The 27,923-nt window shown below is 57.9% G+C and overlaps 1 protein-coding gene across 2 annotated transcripts; it reads right to left on the bottom strand.

Annotated features, from left to right (window-relative positions):
* On the bottom strand, nucleotides 1–27,709 carry DHRS7B (dehydrogenase/reductase 7B). 2 transcript variants are annotated; one of them, XM_047757413.1, is made up of 8 exons: nucleotides 27,674–27,709; nucleotides 18,308–18,477; nucleotides 11,749–11,927; nucleotides 7,853–7,962; nucleotides 4,455–4,671; nucleotides 3,991–4,083; nucleotides 1,709–1,861; nucleotides 1–332 (listed from the first exon to the last, which is right to left on the bottom strand). In XM_047757413.1, the coding sequence occupies exons 1-8, from the start codon at nucleotides 27,707–27,709 to the stop codon at nucleotides 127–129; spliced, it is 1,164 nt and encodes a 387-aa protein (XP_047613369.1). In that variant the 3' UTR covers nucleotides 1–126. The 2 variants fall into 2 exon arrangements, with proteins under 2 accessions (XP_047613369.1, XP_047613370.1); XM_047757414.1 differs by lacking the exons at nucleotides 18,308–18,477; nucleotides 27,674–27,709 and adding an exon at nucleotides 17,538–17,779.
* Between the last annotated feature and the right edge of the window lie 214 nt (nucleotides 27,710–27,923).

Here is a 27,923-nt window from a genome sequence, read left to right as displayed (position 1 = left end):
CAGGGCTCGGCAGAAGCACGCCTCCCGCCCTCCCGAGGCCAGTCCGGCCGCAGCCCCGCCACACACCTGTCCCCGAGGGGCCGCAGCTGGGCAGGAGCTGCCACCTGCCCGTCGGGCCGCCGGGCACTAGCAGTGCTTGGACTTGCGCTCTTTCCTGGCCCGCGAGGCCATGAGGCTGAAGAAGAGCCCGGGGGCCAGAGTCCGCAGGTAAACGGCCAGGGACGGCGCCAGGCCGGCCAGGACCACATCCTTCTTCCTCTGCCCCACGGCCGCCAGGACGTCTCGGGCCACCTCCGCGGGGCTTCGGCCCTGGGCCGTGCTCTCGTCCATGACTGAAACAAGACAGAAGCCGGGCCTGAGCTGACGGGGTCCCGGGGAGGCAGCCCCTCCGAGCCTCTGGGCTCTCAGGACGCGCATCCTGGCCCCCGGAGCACCCACAGGCCGTGGGCCGGGAGCCCGGTGCGGGTGGGAGAGGCGGCGGCGGGCGAGCTGGCACAGAGCAGAGCTGGGTAGGACAGGCGTCGCGGAGAAACCCCGCTGGTGGCCTGGGGCACCCGCCAGGGGAAGGGCACCCGCCAGGGGAAGGGCGCCCGGACCTCCCGCTTCGCTCAGCAGCGGCCACTTCTGCCAACGGCAGCGGGGGTGAGCAGCAGGCAGAGCGGCCCCGCAGATGGCAGGGAGCGGCCGAGCTGCCCTCCGGGATCCATCCCCGTTGTGCCAGCAGAACAGCAGAATGCTCTGAAATGCCACAGGGGAGTTTTGCTTTTTCGTTTTTGGTTTTTAGGGCCGCACGTGAGGCTTATGGAGCTTCCCGGGCTAGGAGTCGAATTGGGGCTGCGGCTGCCGGGCTCCGCCACAGCCACGCCAGATCCTTAACGCACTGAGGGTCGAACCTGCGTCCTCATGGATGCTGGTCGGGTTCTTAACCCACTGAGCCACAACGGGAACTCCCAGAGGGAGACTGTGATAGCGATTCCTCTAGGGGTAAGTGCCGGGGAACCTCTCCGGCCGTGCCGTCTGTGTGGCCTCTGGCGCCTCGCTGAGTGGGAGGGCCCTGCCCGGGCCGCAGGCGGTTCTGGTGCAGGCCCGGCTGGGCTGGGCTGGGCTGGGCGTCAGGCCCAGAGGCCCCTGGAGAGCACCCAACGCAGGATCGGGAGCACATCCAGGGAGGCAGGACCCAGCACAGGGGCGGCAGTGAGGGAAGGCGGATTGGGCCTTCCCTCGGGAGGGGCGACCCGGACTTCCCGCGGGCCCCTTCCCTCGACCTCACGACGGGCTGGCAGGCGGCTCTCCCTGCCCTGGGGCTGCCCCACGGCTCCCCTGAGCCCCGGGTGCTCAGGACACGGGTGCTCTGTGGTGGAGGCATCAGTATATACAACCCACACCCACATGCCAAGTGTTTCAGATTTTCAGGTTTTCGGGGTTTTTTTTTTTTGCTTTTCAGGGCCGCACCCGCAGCATATGGAGGTTCCCAGGCTTGGGGTCGAATCAGAGCTACAGCTGCCAGCCTACACCACAGCCACGGCCACGCGGGATCCTTAACCCACAGAGTGAGGCCAGGGGTCGAACCCGCGTCTTCACGGATGCGAGCCGGGTTCTGAACCCGATGTGCCACAGTGGGAGCTCCTCAAATGTTTGGGTTTTATACTTAGATTCCAAGTGAAAATGACAGCGAGCACAGAACCACCGCGTCGCGTTCCGGCCTCACCTCCGTACTTGGAGCCGTCGGCAGTGAGGGCGTTGAGCGACAGCTGGGTGTGGATGTAGCCGGGGCTGATGACGGTCACCTCGACGTCGTGCTGCTCCACCTCGGCGCGCAGGCAGTCGAAGAAGGCCTGGGTCGCGTGCTTGGAGGCCGCGTCTGCAGAGGTCAGCGGCCGGCGAGGCAGGCCCGTGAGGGTGGGACGCGGCGCGGACAAGCCCGCCCGCCCGCCCCCTCCATCTCCCCCCCGACCAATGGATCCCCCTGTGCCATCGAGGCAGCATGCGCCCCGAGTCAGCGGTGCCCCCGCCCCGTCTGAGGAGGTACCCTTGGCGGGAGGGGCACCACGACCCCCTCTCTCGGGTGGCTCAGGGAGAGCGCTGAAGGTGGGGCGCGTGTGCACACACGACGGGAAGCGGCGAACACGGTAAGACACCAGCGGGGAAGGTCTGTGAAGGGCTCGTGGGGTTTTCTGTACCGTTCTTGCCACTTTCAAGGGTGAGACTGTTCTAAGCTGAAAGTTAAGAGGAGTTCCCACTGGGACACAGGTTCGGTTTCCTGCCCCACATGTGGGTTAAGGATCTGGCGTTGATCAAAACTGCAGCTTCGAGGGAGTTCCCGTCGTGGCTCAGTGGCTAAGGAATCCGACTAGGAACCATGAGGTTGCGGGTTCGATCCCTGGCCTCGCTCAGTGGGTTCAGGATCTGGCGTTGCTATGGTTGTGGTGTAGGCCGGTGGCTACAGCTCTGATGAGACCCCTAGCCTGGGAACCTCCACATGCCGCAGGTGGGGCCCTAGAAGGACAAAAAGACCGAAAAATAAATAAATAAATAAGTTAAAAAACGAAACCTAATGCCTGTGGGGTTTATCCCAACAGCTTAGCAGGAGCTAAGGTGCAACGCGAGCCCTGCGCCCCTTCCTGGCTGCTCCGCAGACATAGCCACTGCTGTCGCTTCTCCCCGGAAAGGCACGGGACCCGACACCTAAGTGATTCTGAGACGGAAAGGGGCTCCCTGCACCTGCTAACCGACTGGAACCAGGAGGAGGGGCCGGGGTCACATCCTGAACGTTCTGCTGCATTTGGGTTGTGACGGGCGGCTCCTGTGTCGTCCAGCTGGGCGTGTGTGACTGTCCTCTCCTAGTGCTGAGGCAGCTCTGCCCACCCCCCCACATGCCTGCAGCGTGCCCAGCTCGCCCGCGTGGCTGCCTTAAGCGACTGGGCTGGTGCGGCTGTTACGACGTGTTTCCTTTCGGAGGGTGGAGTCAAGCACGGAGTGACCAGGACAGTTTATGAAACTACCTTTAAGATCTTTTAACAAAACAAGGTTCTGTTTGCTTTGCTGGTGCAATGTGAGGGCAGAGGAAGGAAATGTAATCTCAACATCTAGGCACAGCCACTCACACAGGAGATGAGAGTCTCCACTGGAAGTCATTTTGGCGGTTTTAATTTTTTTTTTTCTTTTTTGGGGCTGCACCCACAGCATATGGAGGTTCCCAGGCTAGGGGTCGAATTGGAGCTGTAGCTGCTGCCCTACACCACAGCCACGGCAACGCCAGATCCTGAACCCACTGAGCAAGGCCAGGGATCGAACCTGTGTCCTCACGGATACTAGTCGGATTTATTTCTGCTGAGGCACACGGGAACTCCGGCAGTTTTAATTTTTTGGTCCTAATATCTCCACTTTTTAGAACTTCCCAAAACCTGCCCATGAGTGCCCAGAGGTATAAATATTGAAGGATGTTTTATGTAGCACGTCACTGCTGCTGGTCTCAGAAGGGGAAAACATCCAGGAAAACTACTGAACAAATTATGTCATATCCAATCCATGAATGACTCTGTATCTACTTCAAAGAATTAGGCGAATCCATCTATCCTGACGGAGAAAGATACGCCAGCGAGCAGACTAAGCACACCACAGGCCTAGGTACAGCGGGGCCCCGGTTTTGCACGCTGGGTCACGTGGCACGCGTCAGCAGCGCCGTGAGCTGCGAAGTGATGACAGGGCAGCGCCTGCACACGCTCGCGGATGACCGAGACCGCCTGGCTACCCCGCGCCGTTCGGGGCCCCTCGCCCAGGGCGCACTTGGCGCAGCAGTGGGGCTACTGCAGGGCTGAACTCAACAGGCAGGGCGTTCTGCTGGGCAGTGGAGCCAGGCCTGCACCCCGCCAAGTCCCTGCACACTCTGCTGCCGCCCCGCGAGCAGACCGCTTCTGGACAGAAAACGCGCTGCTTCTAACCGGGAGAAAGGGGCAGGGAGCACCGCCTGGCAGGAGAGGGAGCACTTACACGCCGACCGGAAGGGGATGCTGATCCTGCCCTGGATGCTGCTGATGGCGACGATGTGGCCCTGGCGCCTTCGGATCATGGAGGGCAGGAGCGCTGGGGGGGCGGCGGGGGGGGACGGAGGTCGCCACAGCCCAGGCGGCACTCTGGCCTCCGCGTGCCCAGCGGGCCAGCAGGCGGGCGGGGGGACCAGGGAGGGGCAGGCAGAGGCCCAGCCACCACCACGGACGGTCCGGGGAGAACCGTGGACCGAGCGGGCCCCCCCTTCCGGGTTTGCAAACGCAGGGGAAGGCCAGGCAGGCGAGCCCACCCCGACGCGGCTGTCGCTGGGAGGGAGCGCGCAAGTGCCGCCTGCAGAAGCCGCCGCCCGGGCTGGAAGGACGGCCCCGGACCCCAGCTCCAGGGAGGGGGCCCGGGGGGGGGGCAGGACGCGGGGGCCGGTGCCCCCCGCTCCGCTGAGACGCTACCTTTGGTTAGAGCCACTGGACCGAAGTAGTTGGTCTCCATGACTCTCTTGTCCACGTCCAGGCTGGTGTCGACAACGGCGCCGCGGTAGCTGACCCCGGCGTTGTTGATGAGCACGTCCACGTGGCCGAAGCACCTCAGGATCTCGGCCGCGGCCCCGACTATGGCCCCAGGGTCAGCAAGGTCGAAGGTCACCGTGTGAGGCTTGTGTGTCTGCACCTGGCCAAGGCCAAGAGAAGCCAGACGCACCTTCAGGGTGGCGGGCGTGAGCCACAGGCCCTGCTCCTCGGTCCTGGGAGGGCCCTGCCCGCCCTGCCCTCAGCCCAAGCCTCCTCCCCACTGACTGGAAGTTCCACAGCGGGGCCCACGTGTAATGTGAGCGCGGGAGCTGCTCATCGCGGCCCCCCTGGCGCCAGGGCCGGCTCGGGGCGGCGCCCCGTGCTCATCGGAGCCGCCGTCCTCCCCAGGCCAAGGCCATTGGACGCCTGTGTTCCCAAGACGCATGCGTACCCCCCATGTGCCCGGCACCGCGACAGAACAGAAAGCAAGCCGGGTGGGTTCCGGTCCTCAAACAGTCTCGAGGGATGACAGACGGATCCTGTAACCACAAGAAGGCCACGAGGCGTACACGGCCGAGCACTTTAACTCGGGCCTTCCCAGCGTCCTAAGGAGGGGAGGGTGGCCTCAGAGACGCCGGCGGAGAGGAAGGGCCGGGAGCCATCTCTCTGCCTGGACAGCCACACGGGTGGGACGCTCTGAAGGGCTAATTCAGATGCTCGAGTCGATCTGAACGCTTGAAGGGAATATCTGGCTGGCAAATTACAGGCAATTTTGGCCAATTTCAGCCTTAGCTCCATGGGGGGGGGGCCCCATCCCTGCGGGGGCAGCTCTGGGGAGGCAGCCCGTGTTTCTGGTGCAGCTCGAGGGAGTCAAGCGAGACCATAAGGCCCTGGTCTTCCAAACAGCAGGGCTGCCTTGTGATGGTAGATGCCCTTCTGGGTGCCAAGGTGCCGAAGTCTCAACCACCACTGGCTAACGTGGCTCCCAATGGCTTCAAAGGAGTTGCACCTGCTTTTTGGTACTCAAAAATGCAATAAACCCCCAGGAAACATTCCTTAAAAAGCCTAGGAAAACTTACTGGACAAAGACCTTAAAACACAAAGGCAGGAAACTGACGTATAACAAGATGGAATATCACTGGAAAGAAAAATGACTAAAACATTCTGGGAGTTCCCGTCGTGGCGCAGTGGAAATGAATCCGACCAGGAACCATGAGGTTGCGGGTTTGATCCCTGGCCTCGCTCAGTGGGTTAAAGATCTGGTGTTGCCGTGAGCTGGGGTGTAGGTTGCAGACGAGGCTCAGATAGCGAGTTGCTGTGGCTCGGGTGTAGGCTGGCGGCTGTAGCTCCGATGTGACTCCTAGCCTGGGAACCTCCATATGCTGCGTGTGTGACCCTAAAAAGCAAAACAAACAGACCACAAAACTCTGGAGCTCAAAAGTGCCGTAACTGAAATGAACACACACACTACAGGGTTCAAAGCAGACATGAGCCGGTTGAAGAGAGAATCCACGAACGTGAAGAGGGAAGACGGAAATGATGAGATCTGAGAACAAAAAGAATCAGGACAGGTGAGCAGGACACTGTCAAATGGACCAGCCTGTGCACCGTGGGGCTCTGAGGGGAGAGAGGACATCGAGGAAAGAAATGCTGAAAAACGCCCCGATTTAAGGCAAGACACGAATCCACACATCCTGGAAGCTGGACACCATGGAGGATACACACACTCAGACTCGCACTGTGCCACGTCACCAGCCCACTGGCCAAAGGCAGCATCTGAAAGCAGCCGGAGAGAAACTACCCCTCGTATCACAGCGAAGCCGCAGGAAGACCAGCCGATTTCTCACTAGAAACCCTGGGAGACGGGTCAGTGTGTTCAACGTGCTGAGAGAAAAACCTGCCACCAGGAATTCTATACCCATATTCTAGAACTTCCAAGATGAAGAGAAATTAAGGTTCTCAGGTGAACAAGAGCTGACGGAGTCTGTTAGCACTCGACATATGCCCTGCCAGAGATGCCGAATGAAGCCTCTCAGGTTTAAAATGGACGGAAGCTGGACAGTGGGACTCAAAGTCGTGTCGGAGAAATAAAGATCGGGAGTTCTCGTTGTGGCGCAGGGGAAACGAACCCGACTAGGAACCATGAGGATGCGGGTTCAATCCCTGGCCTTGCTCAGCGGGTTAAGGATCCGGCGTGGCCGTGAGCTGTGGTGTAGGTCGCAGATGTGGTTCAGATCCTGTGCGGCTGTGGCTGTGGTGGAGGCCGGTGGCTGTAGCTCTGATTCGACCCTTAGCTTGGGAACCTCCATGGGCCGCGAGTGCGGCCCTTAAAAAAAAAAAAAAAAAGGCACAAGTAGGTTGAAGGTAAAAGAATGAGAAGACATAGTTCATTTAAGCTGTAAGCAAGAGGAGTCCTCTTGTGGCACAGCAGGCTCAGAATCCAGTGTGCTCACTGCTGTGCTGTGCAGTTTCTGCAGTTTCCTCGGTGCCATGGTAACCCCAACAACAACGGCAGTGGCAGCCGACGGAGAACCAGGGTGGCTGTGCTATCAGACCACAAAGTAGTTGAGGAGTTCCCGTCGTGGCTCAGTGGCTAAGGAATCCGACTGGAAACCATGAGGCTGCAGGTTCGATCCCTCACCTTGCCCAGTGGGTTAAGGATCCGGTGTTGCTGTGGCTGTGGTGTAGGGCTGGCAGCTGGAGCTCCAGTTTGACTCCTAGCCTGGGAACCTCCATACACCACAGGTGCGGCCCTATAAAGACACACACACAAAAATGAATGGACGAGGTGTGGTACAGCTGTACACACGTTGCGGGACATTTTCCCGTCACGGAAAGGAAAGCCGTTCGTTCGGACACCCGTGTGGATGAGTTGCGGACATGAGGTTCAGTGAAACAGCCCGTCACCAAAGGGCACGTGTTCCCACTTAGATGAAGATTCTGGAACGGGCACATTCATGGGAAGGGCTGGGAAGGGGAGTGGAGCCAGAACTGTTCAGCGGGACGGGACTTTGGTTGGGATGCTGAGAAGGTCTGGGGCACAGACAGCAGTGACAGTGACAGACGCTGCGAACGAGCTTGCCACCACGGAGCTGTTGGCCTGTACACGGCCATGGACGAAAACTAGCACGTTATGCGCACATCCCCACAATGCAAAGCGTAAAGGCCTCGCCAGCCTCCGCCACCACCAAGACATGCCCAGGTACGAGCCGGGCAAAGGGGAGGGGCGCCCACGGAGGGCCCTGACCCGAGCCCGCCTCTGCCCCAGGCCATGAGCCCGCGGGCCGCAGGGCGCACGTCAGGCCTGCGGAGGAGGGAGGGCATCTGCCCCCCGTGCTCACCTTGGCAGCAGGAGAAGCAGCCAGTTCTCTGCTGAGCTCCTCCAGGGCCTCTGCGTTCCGGCCACAGAGCACCAGCCTGGCGCCCGCCGCGGAGAAGGCTCGGGCACACTCTGGGGAGAGAGAGAAGCGTGGCGGCCGGGAAGCCAGGGCCTGCCCCCCGGCGGCGCGCCCCGACAGAGACCCGCCTCTCTGGGCCCCGACCGACGGTCGCACTGGCCCTGACGGGCAGGCTGGAGCCAGGAGCCGGGAGCCACGCCTGAGCGCTCACACCCCAGGGGGAGGGGGACAGACGTGCACAGGCCACAGGGAGGCAGGAGCCGAGGGCCGACTGCGGCTGCCGCGCCCGGGATGCTCTGGCCGTGGTGACCCCGGCTGTTCGGAAGCCACCTCTGCAAGAGGCACATCCCCGTGGGGTCCTCCCGGTTCTGAGGCGGGGGGAGGGGGGTTGGGGGCACAGGACTCGGACGGAGGGGCGGGGAGGCCGGCCAGTGCCGGGGGCTGAGAGAGCTGGGGTCCAGCCGGCCCGCCGGGGGTGAGAGGAGAGGCCCGCACAGCGGAGGGCCTCAGGGTCGGCCGCATCTTGAGAGGGCTCCCTCCCGCTCTGGGGGGGAAAGGGGCTGCTCCGAGTCCCTACAGCACCAGGTGACGACCGACGCCCACTAAGATCGGCGGGCAGAGTCCAAAACTGCCCGGGCACCTCTCTTGGTGGCAAGAAAAGAGACTGGAGCCCCCCAGGGCAGAGGGAAGAGGGTTTATCAGGAGGTTCCACGGTGCTGAGAAGAGGAGCTGAAGGCCGGGGGGCGGCCCAGGCAGGCCCCTCCCCACCTCGCGCCCCGGCCTGGCCTCTCCCCAAGAGGGGGTCGCGGCTGCAGACACTCTGGGCTCACACGGACACCACTGCCCCTCAGATAAGGAGGCTCGGCCTTGTTCCCTCCAAGTTCTGGGGTCAAAACCTTGGCAGGGGCTGGATCAGCCATGGTGGGGACAGCAGCATAAGGACCGGCCCAGCCAGGGTCACAGGTGAACCCCAAGGCTGACGGGAGGGGCAGAGGCAGGGGTGGGGTCCTCCTGCCCCTGCTTGCCCAGCCCCTGAACACGGCCGAGGCTTCAGTGCCCGAAAGCTCACGGCTCCTGGTGAGCACGGGCCGCGGTCAGACTTGCTGTGTGCAGAGCGGACGGCTCCGTGATGCTGGGAAGTTATCACCCCTGCGCCCTTCACCCTCCTCCTCGGGGACTCGGATAAACGGCTGGGATGACGGGAGACAAAGCTCTTTACCCGCCTAGTTCTGTATTTCTAAGCTGCCCTTTTCAAATGTTCTAGGGAGCTCGGAGTTCCCGTCGTGGCGCAGCGGAAAAGAATCCAACTAGGAACCATGAGGTTGCGGGTTCGATCCCTAGCCTCGCTCAGTGGGTTAAGAATCCGGCATTGTCGTGAACTGTGGTGTAGGTCCCAGACGTGGCTCGGATCTGGCATTGCTGTGGCTGTGGTGGAGGCCGGCAGCTGCAGTCCTATTAGACCCCTAGCCTGGGAATCTCCATATGCCGTGGGTGCGGCCCTAAAAAGACAAAAGATAAAAAAAATATTCTAGGGAGCTCCCTGATGGTTTGGTGGCTAGGATTTGGTGCCTACACCGCTGCAGCCTGGGTTCGATCCCTGGTCTGGGAACTGAGATCCCACATTAAGCCACTGCATGTGGCAGCATAATAATAATAATAAAATAACAACTTATTTTATTTTTTGTGTCTTTTTAGGGCCATACCCGCAGCATATGAAAGTTCCCAGGCTAGGGATCAAACTGGAGCTACAACCATAAGCCTATACCACAGCCACAGCAACACGGGATCTGAGCCAGGTCTGTGACCTACACCACAGCTCACGGCAACGCTGGATGCTTCACCCCCAGAGCGAGGCCAAGGATCGAACCCGCATCCTCGTGGATACCAGTCAGGTTCATTAGCCATTGAGCCATGATGGGAACTCCCTGACAACAACTAACGTTAAAGTGTTCTGAAAACTGGCTCTTGGTGCAAATGGAAGCACGGGTCCAGGAGGCCCAGCCTGCTCTCCCGGAGGCCATGTCACCCTCAAGTGCCCTTGAGCAGGTCTGCCCAGACCCGCAGCCCCAGCGGACGTGCAGCCCCGGGGCCTGGCCTGAGTCTCAGAGGCCAGGCGGTCAAGCAGAGCCTGGGTGGCGCTGGCTCGTAGGAGGGACAGGCCTGCGGCCGCAGTGGGAACCCCAGGGACCTAGGGAGGGAGGAGGCTGTGGGGGTCCAGGCACGTCCTCCCCACACAAGCGTCAAGAGCGCGGAGGGGAGAGGTGCCCGCGTCCTTCAGAGCAGAGGCAGGACGTTGGACGGTGGGGCAGAGCCCGCTCTCCAGATGCCACCCTGCGTCGGCCTTCACTGGCCACCCCCACGGCACCGCCCGCCTGACCTGGGCGCAGATTCCGGAGGCTCTGACTCCAGCGGACAGGGCCCGTCTTCCAAGACCCGGCCGGTTTGCTCACTGGCTCATCCAAGGGCACAAACCAGAGCCAAACCAGAGGGAGCGGCAGCCGCTGGGCCGGCCCCGTGGGCTGAGCTCCAGCCCCGGCTGCCCTGCTGGGTCTGCTCAGCGTCCACAGGGCCTCCGGGTGCTGGGGCGGAGGGTGGGGGCTGCACCCCCTGGACCAGCACAACCCCTCCCAAAGAGAGGCCCCTGCTGCTTCTCACGACCGACCCTGTCTGTCCCAAGCTGAGGACACCACGCACGTTCTGTGAGACGCCACCAAAGATCCAGGGTGGGAGTTCCCGTTGTGGCTCAGTGGTTAACGAATCCGACTAGGAACCATGAGGTTGAGGGTTTGATCCCTGGCCTCGCTCAGTGGGTTGAGGATCTGGCACTGCTGTGAGCTGTGGTGTAGGTTGTAGATGTGGCTGGGATCTGGCGTGGCTGTGGCTGTGGCTGTGGTGTAGGCCGGCGGCTGTAGCTCTGATTCGACCCCTAGCCTGCGAGCCTCCATACGCCGCAGGAGCGGCTGTGGAAAAGGCAAAAAGACCCCTCCCCCCAAAAAAGGATCCAGGGTGGGGAGAGGCAGCGACTAAAACTTCCCGAAACGGTCCCCTGCATCCTGCTTAAGCTTTGCTTCCTGGCAAAGCCAAAAGGGAGCAACGTAAGGTTTGCGTAGAGAGTGACAGAAATGGAAACAGGAGATTGGAGAGATGCCACTTCCATCCTTGGAAAAGCTGTTACGAGGAGGCAGGAGGGTTTCGGGGAAAAGGCAGAGCCCCGAGGTGGCTGCCAGGCACGCTGGTGCTGCCGGCCCGGCCCAGCCGGCTTACAGCTCAAAGCTGCCGTGCACGACCTCAGGGCCCAGGACGCTGCAGCCCTGCCCTCGGCCTTCCTACTGTTTCACAAGGACAAACTCACAGAGCTTAAGAGACACAGCAGGAGACAGGCAGAGAGCTGTGCCAACACGCATGAAACCCACGCTGCAGCGCTCCGCAGGACGGCGGGGGGGGGCCCAGGACGGCTGGGGGGCGCCCAGGGCAGCTGGGGGCAGAGCCCTGCCAGGGCAGGCGTGGGAACTGGACACCCAGGTGTAAACTGGCGATGCCGGCTCGGCCCAGGAAAAGGCCTGTTCTGTTTGGCCCCCGCAGAGGCAGAAGCACTTGTTACATCGGGGTCTGTTCTGGAAAGTTGGGAGCACGTCCCCACGACGGGGCGGGAGCTGCCCAGACGCAGACGGCGTCTGCTCCCTGGCCGTGGCCTCCGAGCAGGTGCTGAAGGCCTGGCCGCCCCTCACTGCACGCAGGCTCTGCCTTCCACCCGGACTGAGGACGGCGACATGCTCATGTGGCCGGGTCACCCCCCTGCCTCTGTGTGTGTGCCCGCACTGCCGGCCCCCACGACCCACCTCGTCCCAGGCCCGACGTGGCGCCTGTGATGACCACCACGGCGTCGCGGACGTAGGCCCTCGTGCGCAGCCACTGCAGCAGCTTGAAGAGGCCGAAGACGCCCACGCAGCCAAAGAGCAGGGGCAGGATGGCCGTGGAGGTGATCAAGTCCATAGCCCGCGCCTTCAGCAGACTCCTCCTGGAGGAACAAAGCCAGAGCGGTGAGTGACGAGGCGGGAGGGGGCCAGGGAACTCGCTGGCCCCTCCCGCGTCGCACACAGGCTGCAGCTCTCGCGGTGCAGGGACATGAGCCGGCAGCGGGGCCGTGGGCCTGGCCGCACGCAGGGACGGCGGCTCTGCACCAGCCCCAGGGAGCACCGACCTGGCTCCCCTCGGGAATCTGTTTGGGGCACTTACGTAACAGTATCACTTCCAACGCCTGTGTTTGTGAAACTAGAAAACCAGGAGGCACGGGCTTAAAACCACGTCGAGGAGGAGCTACTGGGGAGGACAGGTGCCCACCCAGCCCACCCCTGGGGCTGTGACACCGTGAGTGAGACCCTCCTCGCGGACCAGGAGGCTGGAGGCAAGGGCAGCAACCAGCCCGAGGCTGCCGAGCCTTCCTCGGAGGGGTGCGCGCCTCCCGTGCCCCCCCACCTAGATAGTTAGTCATTTATTCTTCGGCTCCACCTGTGGCACATGGGAGTTCCCAGGCCTGAGCCACAGCAGTGAAAATGCCAGATCCCTAACAGCTAGGCTGCCAGGAAACTCAGCATACACCTAAATTCTCTCTCTCTCTCTTTTTTTTTTGGCCTCCCCGCAGCATATGGAGCTCCTGGGCCAGGGATCAGATCCAAACTAAGCCCCAGCTGCGGCAACACTGCATCCTTAACCCACTGTGCCGGGCCAGGGGGCAAACCCGTGCCCCAGTGCTCCCAAGACACTGCTGATCCCATTGCAGTGGGACGCCACGGCGGGAGCTCCCTGAATTCTCGGTCACCATCAGAAATGAACATTCTCACACAAGCACGTACAAAGACGACCACGTCCTACCAACCTGCACTTAATCTCCTTCTGAAAAACCCTGGCCACAGTCTGCTGAGTGGACATGCTTCCCCTGACCCTGCACTGTGCCAGGCCAGCCCATGAGTGACGGGGCAGCCCAGGTGGCTCTGAGAACCAAGCTCTTTGCCTGGGTACTACTGGCACCAGCCCAGGCCTTCAGCTAGATGCTCAGGCCATGCTGGGTCCCAGGGGAGAGGTGGGACCCAGAGCTGCTGCGCTTGGCACCTGGGAGCACTCCAGGTACCTCGGCAGAGCAAGCGTGAGCACCACCCCCCAGGCTGCCTTGGGGGGGCTGCCTGGGCCCTGCTGGGGGTGTTGCCAGGGGTGCCTGCCCGGGGCGGGCTGCCCGGGGCCACACCGCCCCACCCCTGAAGACAGCAGGGTGCAGGAGTGTTCCTTGGGGGTGTGAGGGCAGGAATGATTGCCAGTGTGTGAGAGGAACTTTAGCACAAGATTATGGCAACCGGCAGCGCAGGCAGGCCCTGAGGTTCCCACAGTCCCAGAGCGTTCACGTGAGGGCAGGGGAGGGGTGGGTCGACTTCAGAGCCATGACTGCGGGGAGCTTTGTCCCCAGGGCCTCACCAGGTGAGCTGCAAGGTGGCCCAGCCACTGCCCAAGGTGCCCAGGGAGGTGGGGGCCCTGCTTCCATAAGGACCGGAGGTCAGCGTCCCGGCCCTGGCGACCGCAGCCCTGTCTGGGGAGCTGGCCTGTCTCAGCCCTACGGCCCGGGCGGCAGCGGACCCCACAGAAGGCTACGCGGGCTTGAGCGCCAGTACGCGGCCCACCGGTGCCCAAACTCGGCGGTTTCGGAGACCGCCTGAAAACGTGCGGATGGTGGCGGCAGCACAGGGCTGCAAGGACGAGCCCTCGCCTGGCCTGGCGGGCTCCCGTCCTGGCTCGGCCACGTTCAGCCCAGGTAAGGGACCCCAGGGCCCGGGGCCTCCGCACCCACGTCTGCAAAACGAGGTCCCGTTTAATGCAATTGACAAATAGAAAGAAGGAGCCCCAATCCCATCCGACGTCAGAGTCCCACACAGCCCCAGGTTTGTTTCAGAAAACGTGGCCAGCGCAACAGTGGCCGAGGCCGAGGGCAGGAGCAAGCAGCCAGGGGAGGAGCGGGAGGAGGACGAGCCCCCCAGGCCACCCACCGGAGCCGAGCACAGCCCCCGCCCAGCTGCGTTTCCACGCGCCAGCTCAAAACCCACGCCAGCAACCTCTGACGACGGGACCACACACCGTCTCGTCCCGTCTGGCGTTCCTCGCGCACCTGGCACATGGCAGGCCGGCCTAGGTCTCCTGGCCCTGGGAACCCCCCCGCCAGGTTATGGGGGCCCGTCTCAGCCCACGTTCTGTAAGGAGCGTGTGGGCACCCAGTCGGGCAAGTTCCCGCAGGACCAAGGACTTGGCGCAGCAGCTCGACCCCCGCAGCAACCACCCAGGTGGGAGGCTCGACGTCCCCCAGGGGTCAGCTTCAACTTCAGAGGAACGTCCTGACCAGGGGAAGCTGCTAAGAGAGGCGACCCCAACTCTTTGCGGGAGTTCTTCCAACTCCCAGCTCTCGCTCCGCTGTGCGGCAGGTGTGGCCGTGCCGGGGCCGCCCGGACCCTCAGCAGCAGCTGCGCCAACTCCTTCCTGCGGGGTCTTCTCTGAGCAAAAGGGACAGCTGCAAGGGGAAGAAGGGCCTGCGTCCTGGCTGGCCGCATGTCCAGACCAGGAAATAAATAAGTCTTCTATCCAAAGCAAGGTCAAAGGGGGCTTGTTTTCTGCAAAAGGCACATGGCACCCGTCTGCCCAAGGCTCCCTGGACAGGAGGCCACAGGAGCACGACCTGCGCCAAGGGCCAGGCGGACTGGGGTCCAGGCGCTCACACGGCCCAGCACACATGCAGATGACGGAGCAGATGACGGAGCTCCAGAGCAGCCTAAAGGAGGCGGAGGCACCTGCCATTCAGGCCCCAGTGCCCACTGTGCCCCCGGATTCAGCTGCTCTCCTATTTCTACAGAGGTTCTTTGAAAGGGCTTTCGGCACCTCCCACCAGAAGCGAGACCACTGCCAAGAAAGCAACTCGGAGCAGAAATGTCACCTCTTAGGCCAGCTCATCCAGGCACCATCCTTCAGCCAAAAGTATTTTTTTCAGGGCCACACCCGTGGCATGCGGAGGGTCCCAGCCTAGGGGCTGAATCGGAGCTGCAGCCGCCGGCCACACCACAGCCACAGCAACACAGGATCTGAGCCCCATCTGCGACCTACACCACAGCTCACGACAACGCGGGACCCGTAACCCACTCAGTGAGGCCCAGGATCGAACCCATGTCCTCGTGGACACTAGTTGTGTTCTTAACCTGCTGAGCCGCAATGGGAACTCCCTTTAGACAAAATTCCACATGGCATTTCACAGATAGAATTTGTTCCTAAGATTCCTTTTTTCTCCCAAACAATTACAAAAAATAAAGTAAGTCGAACCATAAATAAAAACAGGTAGTTAGAACATACTCAGAAACCACACATAGAAATGGCACCATTAATAGCCACATCTGAAAACCCTCCAAAATCAAAAATGAGTTCAGGTCTTAAAATTAGTCTTGAAATAACGGGCCGTGTTGTGCACAAGAAAACTGGGCCAAAGGGCAGAGAGGGTTCCAGCTGGACAGCAGGACGCGGGGCCGCGCCGCAAGGAGCGCTGGGTGGCACACGCGGTGCCCAGGGTGCTCCTGTGCGTCCCCGCGGATGGCCAGCTCCAACAGCTGTGCGAGTTAAGGTGACCTGAGCGGAGGGTCACGTGCACGACCCGCATCGGAAAATAACCCAAAAACGCGTCGCTCATTTCAGAACGTTAGAGCAGAGGAAGGCTGCCCCTTCTTGCTCTCGCGCGTAGGAGACGCAGCAGCGCAGCCGCTTTTGGCTGACAAGACAGGACAGCATCCTACCTCCGGGGGCGGCAAAGGGGCCCGTGGCGGGTCCGGGCACGCGTGTCTTCTCTGGTCTTTGGACCCGGGGCAGAGGACGCAGAGCAGAGGCCAGCGGAGGCTGCGGGCCAGCAGGCCCTCCCGGGGTGCCAGAACGAGCCTCGGACGCGAGCCTGCGGGGTGTATTTTGGGAGGCCAGCCTCGGGCCGCCGCTGAGAGGGCTGCAGGCTGGCGTCACGGAGACACCACCGGAAGGAAGGCCTGAGAGTTCTGGAGCCCAGCGCCAAGGGCCCAGCCCCGGAAGAGCAGCCAGGCTGCAGCGAGCACTGCTCTCGGGTAAGACGGGTAAGACGCAGCCCAGCCGGGGAGGGCGGGGGGGGGGGGGGGGGGGGGGGGGGGGCGGGGGCAGCCGCAGACCCCGAGGTGCAGGCTCCCGACACAGGCCGGGGCGCTGCGGCCAGGCGCTCCGTGCAGGCCCAAGAGTTGGTACAGGGTGAAGAACAGCACTTGTGACAGCTACCTAGACACCCTGTACCAAGACACAAGTCTGGTTTCAAATGCGCTTTTTGGAGTTCCCGTTGTGCCGCAGTGGTTAACGAACCCGACTAGGAACCATGAGGTTGCGGGTTCGATCCTTGGCCTTGCTCAGTGGGTGAAGGCTCCGGCGCTGCTGTGAGCTGTGGTGTAGGTTGCAGACGCGGCTCGGATCCTGCATTGCTGTGGCTCTGGCATAGGCCAGCAGCTGTAGCTTCGATTCGACCCCTAGCCTGGGAACCTCCATATGCCGAGGGTGCGGCCCTAGAAAAGTCCAAAAAAAAAAAAAAAAGAAGGGAGTTCCCGTCATGGCGCAGTGGTTAACGAATCCGACTAGGAACCATGAGGTTGCGGGTTCGGTCCCTGCCCTTGCTCAGTGGGTCAACGATCCGGCGTTGCCGTGAGCTGGGGTGTAGGTTGCAGACACGGCTCGGATCCCGCGTTGCTGTGGCTCTGGCGTAGGCCGGGGGCTCCAGCTCCGATTCGACCCCTAGCCTGGGAACCTCCATATGCCGCAGGAGCGGCCCAAGAAATAGCAACAACAACAACAAAGACAAAAAGACAAAAAAAAAAAAAGAAGAAGTGCTTTTTAAAGTGAACTCGGGGAGCTCCTGTCATGGCTCAGTGGAAACGAACCCGACCAGGAACCATGAGGTTGCGGGTTCGATCGCTGGCCTTGCTCAGTGGGTGAAGGAGCCAGTATTGCCAGTGAGCTGTGGTGTAGGCTGCAGGCGTGGCTTGGATCCCGTGTTGCTGTGGCTGTGGGGTAGGCCGGCGGCTACAGCTCCGATTGGACCCCTAGCCTGGGAACCTCCAGGTGCCATGAGTGTGGCCCTAAAAAAACAACAAAAATAAATAGACAAGAACAAAATGAAGTGAAGTCAGTATTACTGGAAGATGCCAGAATGATCCTGCCCTCTTTCTGAGAGCACACAGGAGGCCCAGCACCCCCGACCCCCGACAGAAACCACACAAGGGACTCGCCCTTGGGGTGACAAAGCACCAAGTCAGCTCTAGGGAGCAGGTTCGAGTCCACTCGGTCACGTCCTCACTGTGCAATGCAGGCAGATCCACTCTCCCCCGGCAGCTAAGCGTCCTAACGTCAAAACGGGGGTGAGTATTCCAGTGACACACCACACGGGAAGCCCACTGTAAGTGCTGGAGTCCCGCTGAAACTGACCGAAAGGAGGCTGCTCCAGGCAGGACTTCAGAAAGGAGCTGAGCCAAGGCGGCCAAGCAGGCAGCGTTAAGGGCTGGGCACGTTCAGGCGCGTTTGGCAAAAAGACCAAGCTCCTACTTCCTACCCACAGCTCACGTGCCGAGGACCCTCTCAGCTCTGGGACGCCTCGGGCTCCACCGTCAGAAGTGGCCAGACGTGCAGTGCGAGTGAAAGACCAAGCCAGCGTGGGTTCCTACCTCGTGGCACCTAGAGGAACAGACGGAGAACAAAGACACACAAGACGAAACGACTGCAACTGTGGTAACATGGCCTGCCTAGAGGACAAGCCTCGCCTGAAGCTTTGACTCACAGCCCAGACGGCCCACCGCCCGGCCCAGGGGGCTGCCAGCTTGTGTGTGCCTCCTGAGCTTCAGCTTGTTACCTGAAAAACCACACAGAACAACAACAGTGAGACAGACAAGGCGCCAAGGTCCACGTGAGGTCAGACGGAGTGTGTAAAGGAGTTTCTGGACCCCAGACCTGTGCCTCTACAGGACCTGTGCACAGGCGTCAGCCCCAGAAACGTGAGGGTAAAACACGGTCGCTCACGGCATCTGCACACAGGACGGAGCAGTCACCCACCACCCGCCACGGGGTGGACGCAAGATGGAGCGGCGTCACCCACTATGTGCCACAGTCTAGAGTCACCGAATAAATATTTACTGAGCACCTACGGTGTCCATTTTCCCAGGCTGTGGGGTACAGTGAATGAAGCAGGAAATAAACCACTGTCCTCGTGGAGACGACACATCAGTGGGAGATTAGCAAACAAAACAGACATTGAAAGGGCTCTAGAAAGACGAGGGAGAGAGAGAGAGGGGACCCCTCACTCGTACACAGCTGCACTCACAGCACCTGTCTGATGGAACTACTCTGAAGCTCTGGGTCCACTGACGTCGTGCAAATACTTGGAGAGGCTGGGATGCAGTTGTGGCCAATTTCAGCTCTGAGTGCAGGAGCAGCTGCACAGGGTTCCCCAGGGACGGGCAGCTGTGCACGTGTCCCTGGAGCAGCTTGCACACGGCCTGTGGGAGTGAGGGAGGCAAAAGTGACCCTGTCCTCCAAAGAGCAGGGCTCTGTGCCCCGTCGCTGCCTGTCACTTCCCAATCTGCTGTGGGGGGCAGGGCAGGGGCGGGGAGGCCACTGTGGCTGCACCTCCACCCCAATGAGGTGAATGCCAGAGGTTTAAAGGGCCAGTGCGGTTTTGTCCTCCCTTCATTTTTTTCTTTGAAAGCTGGCAATTAAAGACAAGAACATTCAAAAGCAACTGAAATTATGTATGGGGGAAATTAGAAAGTGACCATGCCTGCCCAGGGGAAGGTACAGCTTTAGAAAAGGCTTGAGAAGACCTTATGTTCATATATCAGGCCTATTCTCGGCACAGAGAGAGGCTAAAATAATAATAATAATAATAATAAAGACAGTAACAAAAAACAGCAGATGCCAGGGAATGGAGAAAATCTGATTTTCCAAGTTACCGTATCAGATTCAAATGCACAATGTTCAACAAATCAAAACGCACACAAAGGAGTTCCCGCTGTGGCTCAGTGGTTATATCCGACGAGGAACCATGAGGTTGCGGGTTCGATCCCTGGGCTCGCTCAGTGGGTTAAAGATCCGGCCTTGCCGTGAGCTGTGGTGTAGGCTGCAGACGTGGCTCGGATCCCGAGTTGCTGTGGCTGTGGCGCAGGCCGGCGGCTACAGCTCCGATTAGACCCCTAGCCTGGGAATCTCCATATGCCGCGGGAGCAGCCCTAGAAAAGGCAAAAAGACAAAACAAAACAAAAACGCACACAAAGTAATGGGAAACCATGGCCTATTCAAAAGAAAAAAACAACAGAAACTGTCCCTGAAAAGGACTTGAAGGTAGTAGGTCTACCCAAAAAAGATATTAAAACAACTGTCTAAAGATGTTCAAAAAACTAAAGAAAGAAGCAGAGTCAAGAAAATAATGTATGAAGAAAAAAGGAAACATCAATAATGAGACAAAACCTAAAAAGAAACCAAAAGGAAATACGGGAGCCGAAAAGAACAAAACTGAAATGAAAAATTCACTAGAGGGATTCAGAGGCAGACTTGAATAAGAAGAAAAAAGAGTTAGTGAACTTGAAGACAGGACAATGGAAATTATGGAATCTGAGGAACAGAAGAAAAAAGAGAAGAAAAATAAACAGAGCATAAGGGGAGTTCCCTTGTGGCTCAGCAGTAACAAACCCAACTAGTAGCCATGAGAGTGCAGGTTCGATCCCTGGCCTGGCACAGTGGGTTAAAGATGCAGCATTGCTGCAGCTGTGGTATAGGTCACATCAGGGACTTAGATTTGGTCCCTGGCCTGGGAACTTCCATGTGCTTCAGGTGCAGCAAAAAATGGGGGGGGGACAGTAAGGGAGAAATTAAGGATTACCATCGTTAGGCCGCAAAAGAAGTCTCAAATTAGTCTCAATACTTAAAAGACAGATATCAGACAAAGAATCATTGGCAACCACGTGGGGTGAGGTTAGAGATCAATAACAAAAGCAAAACTAGAAAATTCAATTTAAAAACACGCTCTTGGGAGTTCCTACTGTGATGCAATGGGATTGGGGCGTCTTGAGAGCACTGGGACATAGGTTCAATTCCCAGCCAGAAACCGCAGGTTAAGGATCCGGCATTGCTGTAGCTGCAGCTTAGGTCACAAATGGGGCTCAGATCTGATCCCTGGCCTGGGAACTCCATATGCTGCAGAGAGACCAAAAATGAAAAAACAAAACAAACAAACAAAAACCCCCCATACTCAAATTACTAACATCTGAAAAGAAAGTGAGGGCGTTACTACTGATCCTACAGAAATAAAAAAGCTATAAAAGAGAACTAAGAACACAGTATACCAACAGACTGTATGACCTGGACAAAACGGACACGTTCCTACTAACACAAAACCTACTGAGACTAAATCATGAAGACAGAAAATATAAATAGACTTACGGCCATTAAGGAAATTCAATCAGTAATCAAAAATCTCAACAGGAGTTCCCATCGTGGCTGGCGCAGTAGTTAACGAATCCGACTAGGAACCATGAGGTGGCGGGTTCAATCCCTGCCCTTGCTCAGTGGGTTAACGATCTGGCGTTGCCGTGAGCTGTGGCGTAGGCCGGTGGCTGCAGCTCTGATTCAACCCCTGGCCTGGGAACCTCCACATGCCACGGGAGCGGCCCAAGAAATGGCAAAATGACAAAAAAAAAAAGAAAAGAAAAGAAAAGAAAAATCTCAACAAAGAAAAGTCCTGGACCTGATGGCTTCACTGGAAATTCTACCAAATATTTAAAGAACAAATACCAAAACTTCTGAAACTTCTCCCCAAAACTGAAGAGGCAAGAAACTGTCTAACTCATTCCAGCATTACCCTGACACCAAGAAAAACACTGAAAGAAAACTACAGGCCAGTAACCCCTTTGAACAGTGACACAAAAATCCTCAACAGAATACTAAAACCAGGAGCTCCCATCGTGGCTCAGAGGAAACAAATCTGACTACTCCGTGAGGACGCAGGTTCGATCCCTGGCCTTGCTCCGTGGGTTAAGGCTCCGGCGTTGCCGCGAGCTGTGGTGTGGGTCGCAGGCGCGGCTCGGATCCCGCGTTGCTGTGGCTCTGGCGCAGGCCGGCAACTGTAGCTCTGATTCGACCTCCAGTCTCGGAACGTCCATATGACCTAAAACGCAAAACAAAACCCAAACCGAACAAACATTAAATGCTAATTTCAAGCAGGCTCACAGCTGAAATTGGATTATTTTAAAATTCTAACAAATTAGTTTCCTCATGGATTTGGACAAATTATTTACTTCCGTCCACTCTTCTCTCTCTTATACAATTTATTTAAGATGATGCTTCACCCTGAGTTGGGACCGAAGAACGTTACTGTGAAATTTAACCAGGGAATGCCCTTTTCTCTGAAGTGCCTTTCTTTTTTTTCTAAAGCAGTTTTTTATAATGCTTCTACCTAAACTTGTGGTGCAGCGATTTTTAAAGCCAGAAAACGCATGGCAAGGACTTTGCAGCTGGAAGGACTGAAGGGAAGGGAGGCACAATCACTGAGAAAGTTTATCCAGGGCCAGCTTCTAAGCCTGCACTTAAAATAGCCCAGCCCGCACCCCGTCGCCTGCTCTTGCCAGGGCCTTCCAGAGAGCTCCCTGAGGACACAGCTGTGTCTCCTCAGGGCAGGTCCGCAGTGAGCCATCAATCAGCCTATTTATTCCACTAAGAGCTGCCGGCAGATTTAACTTTCCCCAGAGATACGTCCCCCCTTAATTCTCTCTCTGAGCCTTTTCAGGCTTAAAAAACTATTTTGCAAATTCCAGAGCCTATATGAAAAGAAAAAAATGTCCTAAATTGAAAATGTCTTTTATTTTTTTTTTCTTTTTAGGGCAGCGCCTGCAGCATATGGAAGGTTCCCAGGCTAGGGGTGGAATGGGAGCTCCAGCTGCCAGCCACAGCCACAGCCACAGCCACAGCCACAGCCACGCCAGATCTGAGGCGCGTCTGCGACCTACACCACAGCTCACGGCAACGCCGGATCCTTCACCCACTGAGTGAGGCCAGAGATCGGACCCGAGACCTCATGGTTCCTGGTCAGATTCGCTTTCACTGCACCACGACGGGAACTCTTTTTATATTCACCATGTTTACTGTTAAGGGTGTGTAACCGCATGAAGACCATTGCTTTTAAAACTGCACTGGAGCTCCCTGGTGGCCCAGCTGTTAAGGATCCGGCACTGTCACTGCTGTGGTGCGGGTTCAATGCCTGACCTGGGAACTTGGGCATGCCACGAGTGTGGCCAAAAATAAATAAATTTAAAAAAATGCATTTAAACCAAAAAGTCAATAAACGCTGTAAAATAACAAAGATTTTTCTGGTCATATTAGCATTAATAAGCTTAGCCACGAAGGAGGTAAAGGCGAACACATTTTAAAGTCAAATTTACAGGAGTCCCCATGGGGCCCAGCAGGTTAAAACTCAACATGGTATGTGTGAGGATGCAGGTTCAATCCCTGGCCTTGCTCAGTGGGTTAAGGATCTGGCGTTGGTGCAGCCTGCAGCTCTGGTTGCAGTTGCAGCTCATCTGGCGTTGCTGTGGCTGTGGTGTAGTCCTCAGCTACAGCTCCAATCTGACCCCTAGCCTGGGAACTTTTATATGCGGCAGATGGGGCCTCAAAGATAAATACATACATAGAGTAGTCCAATTTGTCAGTCAGGAAATGCAAGATTTAAGTTTCTTTCCTCCAAGTTGACAAAACACTGATGGCTGGTGAAACTGGGCAAAGGCTACCCGGGAATTTGCTCTACTTTTGCGTATCTGTGAACACGTCTATAATCTTTCAGGCTCAGCTTTGCTAAAATACGGTTGGAAAAGGGAATAATTAGTATCAAACCTGCAAAATAAAATTGACTTAAAATTACCACCAAATAAGAGTTCCCGTTGTGGCACAGGAAATGAATCTGACTCGTACCCCTTAGTCGATGGGGGTTCGATCCCTGGCCTTGCACACTGGGTCAAGGATCCAGCGATGCTGTGAGCCGTGGTGTAGGTCACAGATGTGGCTCGGATCCCGAGTTGCTGTGGCTACAGTGTAGGCCGGCAGCTGTAGCTCTGATTTGACCCCTAGCCTGGGAACGTGCATATGCCTCAGGTGAGGCCCTAAAATGGAAAAAAAAAAAAGGAAAAATCAAAAACCACCAACTAGAACACCAAGAGGAACAAATGGGCCAACGTCCAGTTTCAGCGGCATCTGCGTGGGGCGGCAGGTAGGTCGGGGTCCTGACTGGGTCCCTTGGGGGCACCTGAGACCAGGCGACGACAGAGTTGATCACCAGGTGTTCCAGGCCTCCCTTCCCAGCATAGTCCAGAGCGCCCTGGCCCGAGCCACGTCCACGCACGGCAGCGGAGTCACTCACGGCCTCAGGTGCACCCGTGAGAGCGCAGCTCCAGGGCCTCACGCACCACAGACCCTTGAATCGGTAATTCCAGAAAGGAGGAGACCTGGGCATCTGGACGCTTCCCACCGTCCTCTGATGATCTCAAGGTGCAGAAGCCCCTGAAGATCTCTGCAGCAGTCGACCGGGCCATGCGCCACCCTCCGTGCCCTGGGGCAGGAGAATGGCCTCTCGCCCAGCCTCCCTCGACAGGGGGCCAGGAGCAGCCCCCTGGAAGGCCCCCACCCCCCTCGAGGCCCAAGCTCATCCCCGCGCCTGGCTGGAAACCAGGGGTCCCTGAGGCAGCCCCAGGCTCCTGCACCCCGAGCCACGCTGCACCTGCCGTTCCTGACCCTCTCCCTCCGCAGCGGGGCTCTGCCACCCAGCGGTCCGCTGGGTCGGTCCCCAGCAAAGCCCCTGCATCCTCCACCTCTGCTCCGAGAGGCCCTCTCCCCTGGTGCCCCCAGCAGGTCGGGCTCCACCTGGGCACGGACCTCCCCTTCACACCCTGCAGTCCAGCACGAGGGGGCGGGCGGCCGTCGCTGCGCTTCCCGACGTCCCCTCCTCCCCAAAGTCCCTCGGCTGCGACGCTGTCCACTCCTCCTCGCGACCACCTGCCTTCCTCTTGGTCACCTCCCCCGCAGCTGCTTGAGGACTGTGAGCTACCGACCCACTGCCACTCCGCCCGCACACCCCCTGGCAGCATAACTCTTGGCGACTGGCTACTCACTGGGGAGCTTCCTCCGTGGCTCTCAGGTCTGTGACCTCCCTCCTCCACCACCTCGCCCACCCCCTGAGCCGCCCGTTCCCGTCCCACACGGGACTGTCACTCCCGGTGACAGCAGCCCTTTATCAAACTTCTGCTCGGGCCACGGCTCGTCCCCTTCGGCATTTATTGTCAGATATGCTACCTCTAAATATGTTACAAAGCCGATAATGAAATAATAACGGCTTTAACACAATCTCACAACTGTCACAAAAGTTAAAGACAGAGGAAAAAAAATGTATTTATACAATCTTGTTCACCTGCCCACAAATTAACCATTCCCAGTGCTCCTGAGGCCCAGCCGGGGTTACAAGGACTGCCTTTAGTATTTCTCGAAAGGTAAGCCTGCCATCAGTAGGCGACCTCAGTCGTTGTTTGCGGCGAGTATCTTTGCTTTCCCTGTATTTTATTTTATTTGCTTTTCAAGGGCGCACCTGCAGCATACGGAGGTTCCCAGGCGAGGGGTTGAATCGGAGCTGCAGCTGCTGGCCTACGGCACAGCCTCGGCAACGCAGGATCCGAGCCACATCTCTGACCTACATCATAGCTCATGGCAACACCAGATCCTTAACCCACTAAGCGAGGCCTGGGATTGAACCCGCCACCTCATGATTCCTAGTCAGATTCATTTCCGCTGCGCCACGACGGGAACTCCTCGAAGGATAGTTTTAGAAACAAAATTCAGAATTCTGGGTTGGCAGTTTCTTCTTTGAATAGATAATTTCACTGTTTTGGGGCTGCTATTGTTTTTTCAATTATTCAATCAATAAACTCTATTTTCTAGAGTAACTTTAGGATCACAGAAAAAGCGAGTCAAGTACAGAGTTCCCGACGCCCACTCCTCCCCCCACACAGCCTTCCCCGCCACCACGCCTCCCATCACAGAGCTGCACTAGTGACAACCAACAAGCCCACGTCATAACCACCCCAAATCCGTGGTTTATGTGAAGCTTTACTGCTGGGGACACTATGGGCTTTGAAAAATGTAGAATGAGGGCGTTCCCGTCGTGGTGCAGCGGAAACGAATCCGACTAGGAACCATGAGGTTGCAGGTTCAATCCCTGGCCTCGCTCAGTGGGTCAAGGATCTGGTCTTGCCGTGAGCTGTGGTGCAGGCTGGCAGCTGTACCTCCAGTTGGACCCCTAGCCTGGGAACCTCCATGTGCTGCCGGTGCGGCCCTAAAAAAGCAAAAAAGAAAAAGGAAAAACGTAGAACGACATGTGACCACAGAGAACAGCTTCACGGCCCTAAATGTCCCCTGTCCTCTGCCTAATCATTTCTGCCAGCCTACACCACAGCCACAGCAACACCAGATCCAAGCCTCATCTGCAACCTACACCACAGAGCACGGCAACGCCAGATCGTCAACCCACTGGGTGAGGCCAGGGATCGAACCCACAACCTCATGGTTCCTGGTCGGATGCGTTTCTGCTGCACCATGACAGGAGTTCCCCTCTTCTGATTTAACCTGGCAAGATATCTGTGCTATGCTTAGCTCTACTCTCTCCCCCAAAGGAACGAATCTGGCTGGCAGCCCAAGCCCATGCAGACACCTTACATACTCAAGACCCCACTAACGACCCAGTAAGCTCTCGCTGTCCTTCAGGTGGACCCTAATTGGAACGAGCAGGTAGACTCCCCAGACACAAGAGAGGCCACTTTATCTCCTGCCTAATAGAAGGGATATGGACGTCCTCATTACAAACAGTTAATTATGGGAAGTTCCCGCTGTGGCTCAGTGGTAATGAGCCCAACTAGTATCCATGAGAATGTGGGTTTGGGCCCTGGCCTCACTCAGTGGGTTAAGGATCCGGCATTGTGGTGAGCTGTGGTGTAGGTTGCAGACGCGGCTTGGATCCCATGTTGCTGTTGCTGTGGCGTAGGCCAGCAGCTGTACTCCGATTCGACCCCTAGCCAAGGAACTTCTCTATGCCTTGACTGCAAGACTAAAAAGCAAAAAAAAAAAAGCAAAAAAAAAGTTAATTATGATAAAATCAGAGAAGTAATACAAGAACCCCCCCCCCAACATCCAGCCCTTTTATGTCCAGGCTTACAGAGTCTATTCTTAGGTATACTACCCTAAATACAGGCAGTAAAAAAAAAAAAAGGGGAAAGAAGTCTTTTCCAAACCCTCATCCTCGTGGTTACCAGGCAGGTTCATTACCAATGAGCCACAATGGGAACCCCTCTATCTACCACTTCGCTAGAAACTGACTTCCTCTTTGTTCTCCCCACACACAGGCTGAAAGAAGAAAAACACACGTCTTTGTAACTCCACTAAGAAGAGCAAGTTTTGGGGGTTTTTGGCCATGCATGTAGCAGCTCAAAGTTCCCAGGCCAGGGACAGAAACTGAGCCACAGCAGCAACCCAATCTGCTGCAGTGACGATGCTGGATCCTTAACCCATTGCACCACAAGAGAACTCTGAGAAGTATCATGTTCAAGAAACATACGTGTATATGATGCCCAAAAGTTATTTTAAAAATAAGTTCCCGTTGTGGTTCAGTGTTTAGCAAATCCGATTAGGAACCATGAGGTTGCGGGTTCAATCCCTGGCCTTGCTCAGTGGGTTAAGGATCTGGGGTTGCTGTGAGCTGTGGTGTAGGTTGCCGACGCAGCTCGGATCCCGCATTGCTGTGGCTCTGGCGTAGGCTGGTGGCTACAGCTCTGATTCGACCCTGAGCCTAGGAACCTCCATATGCCTCGGGAGCGGCCCTAGAAAAGGCAAAAAAAGAAAATAATAATAAAAACTGTTAGGAGTTCCCCGGCGGCCTAGCGTTTAAGGAAGGACCCGGGGTTGTCACTGCTGTGGCGCAGTGACAGGATGGGATCCTGGGCCTGGGAACTTCTGGCATGCCTCGGCGCGGCTGAAGAGCTAACAAACAAAAAAGTAACTAGTCAACTGTCAAATCACTGTAGGAAAGGGAACTGAAGACAGGCTCTATGGGTAGGACCATTTGTTGACTACCTATTCTGTGCCACACGCTAGCTGGTATAGTCCACGCGCCACGCGCAATCTCATTACGCGTCACGACAGCCTCAGGAGTGGACGCATCATTCCCAAAGTTACAGCTCAGGACGCAAGCCCAAGCAGCACAGCTCGGGAAGTGGCAGAGCAAGGGCGGGAGGAGTAAGAGATCCACAGTGGCTACCCCTGCCCTGCTTCCGAAGAGAGTACCTGCTTCCCTAACTCTGAACCCTGACAGGTGCTGCCAGCCTGCACGGGGCGGGGCTGACACGCACCGAGGAGAGTCGGGGAAACTGGGTCCACCGCCTGCCTACACCCACTTGCAGCGGCGCAAACCGAGGCTCACGGCTCAGCGAAGGAGCAGCTCCCCAAGCAGAAAACGCCAAGCCGGACTCCGAAGCAAGGGCCCGAGCTGGGCCCACCGAGCAAGGCTCTCTGGGCTTCGGCCTCTCCACCGCTTCTCTACGCTCGAACGCGAGATGCGCTCGAGCCGGGACTCGCCGCGCCTCTGGCCACGGCGGTGTCTCCCTACAGCCTTACCTGGTAGCTGCGGAGACCATGGCGAGTCAGCTCCATCGTCCCGCCTCGCCCGTGACGTGTTTTCCCCTCGCCCAGCCCGGTGGTTCCGTCCAATCCCAGCCCTGGGGGTGCGCATGCGCGTCGGGAGTACACACGCCCCGGTTTGAACAGCGTCCTCTCACGTCAGTGCTGTCCCTCAGTCTTCCGGGGAGAAATGGGGAACGTCGTCTCGGAGTTCCGCGAAGGGGAACTCGTGGGGGGGGGTGTGCAG

This window comes from Phacochoerus africanus, chromosome 14, assembly GCF_016906955.1.
Source record: "Phacochoerus africanus isolate WHEZ1 chromosome 14, ROS_Pafr_v1, whole genome shotgun sequence".
Classification (NCBI taxonomy): domain Eukaryota; kingdom Metazoa; phylum Chordata; class Mammalia; order Artiodactyla; family Suidae; genus Phacochoerus; species Phacochoerus africanus.
The sequence above is the reverse complement of the archived record's forward strand: the minus strand, read 5'-3'. Positions and strand labels throughout refer to the sequence as shown.

Excerpts from the sequence above, each read along its gene's own strand:
- DHRS7B (XM_047757413.1), bottom strand. The coding sequence starts at position 27,709 with ATGGAGCTGACTCGCCATGGTCTCCGCAGCTACCAG. Across the intron at positions 4,672-7,852 it reads CTGCTTCTCCTGCTGCCAAG|GTGCAGACACACAAGCCTCA; the intron begins GTGAGCACGGGG and ends GGCCTTGGCCAG. Across the intron at positions 4,084-4,454 it reads TCCAGTGGCTCTAACCAAAG|CGCTCCTGCCCTCCATGATC; the intron begins GTAGCGTCTCAG and ends CCGCCCCCCCAG.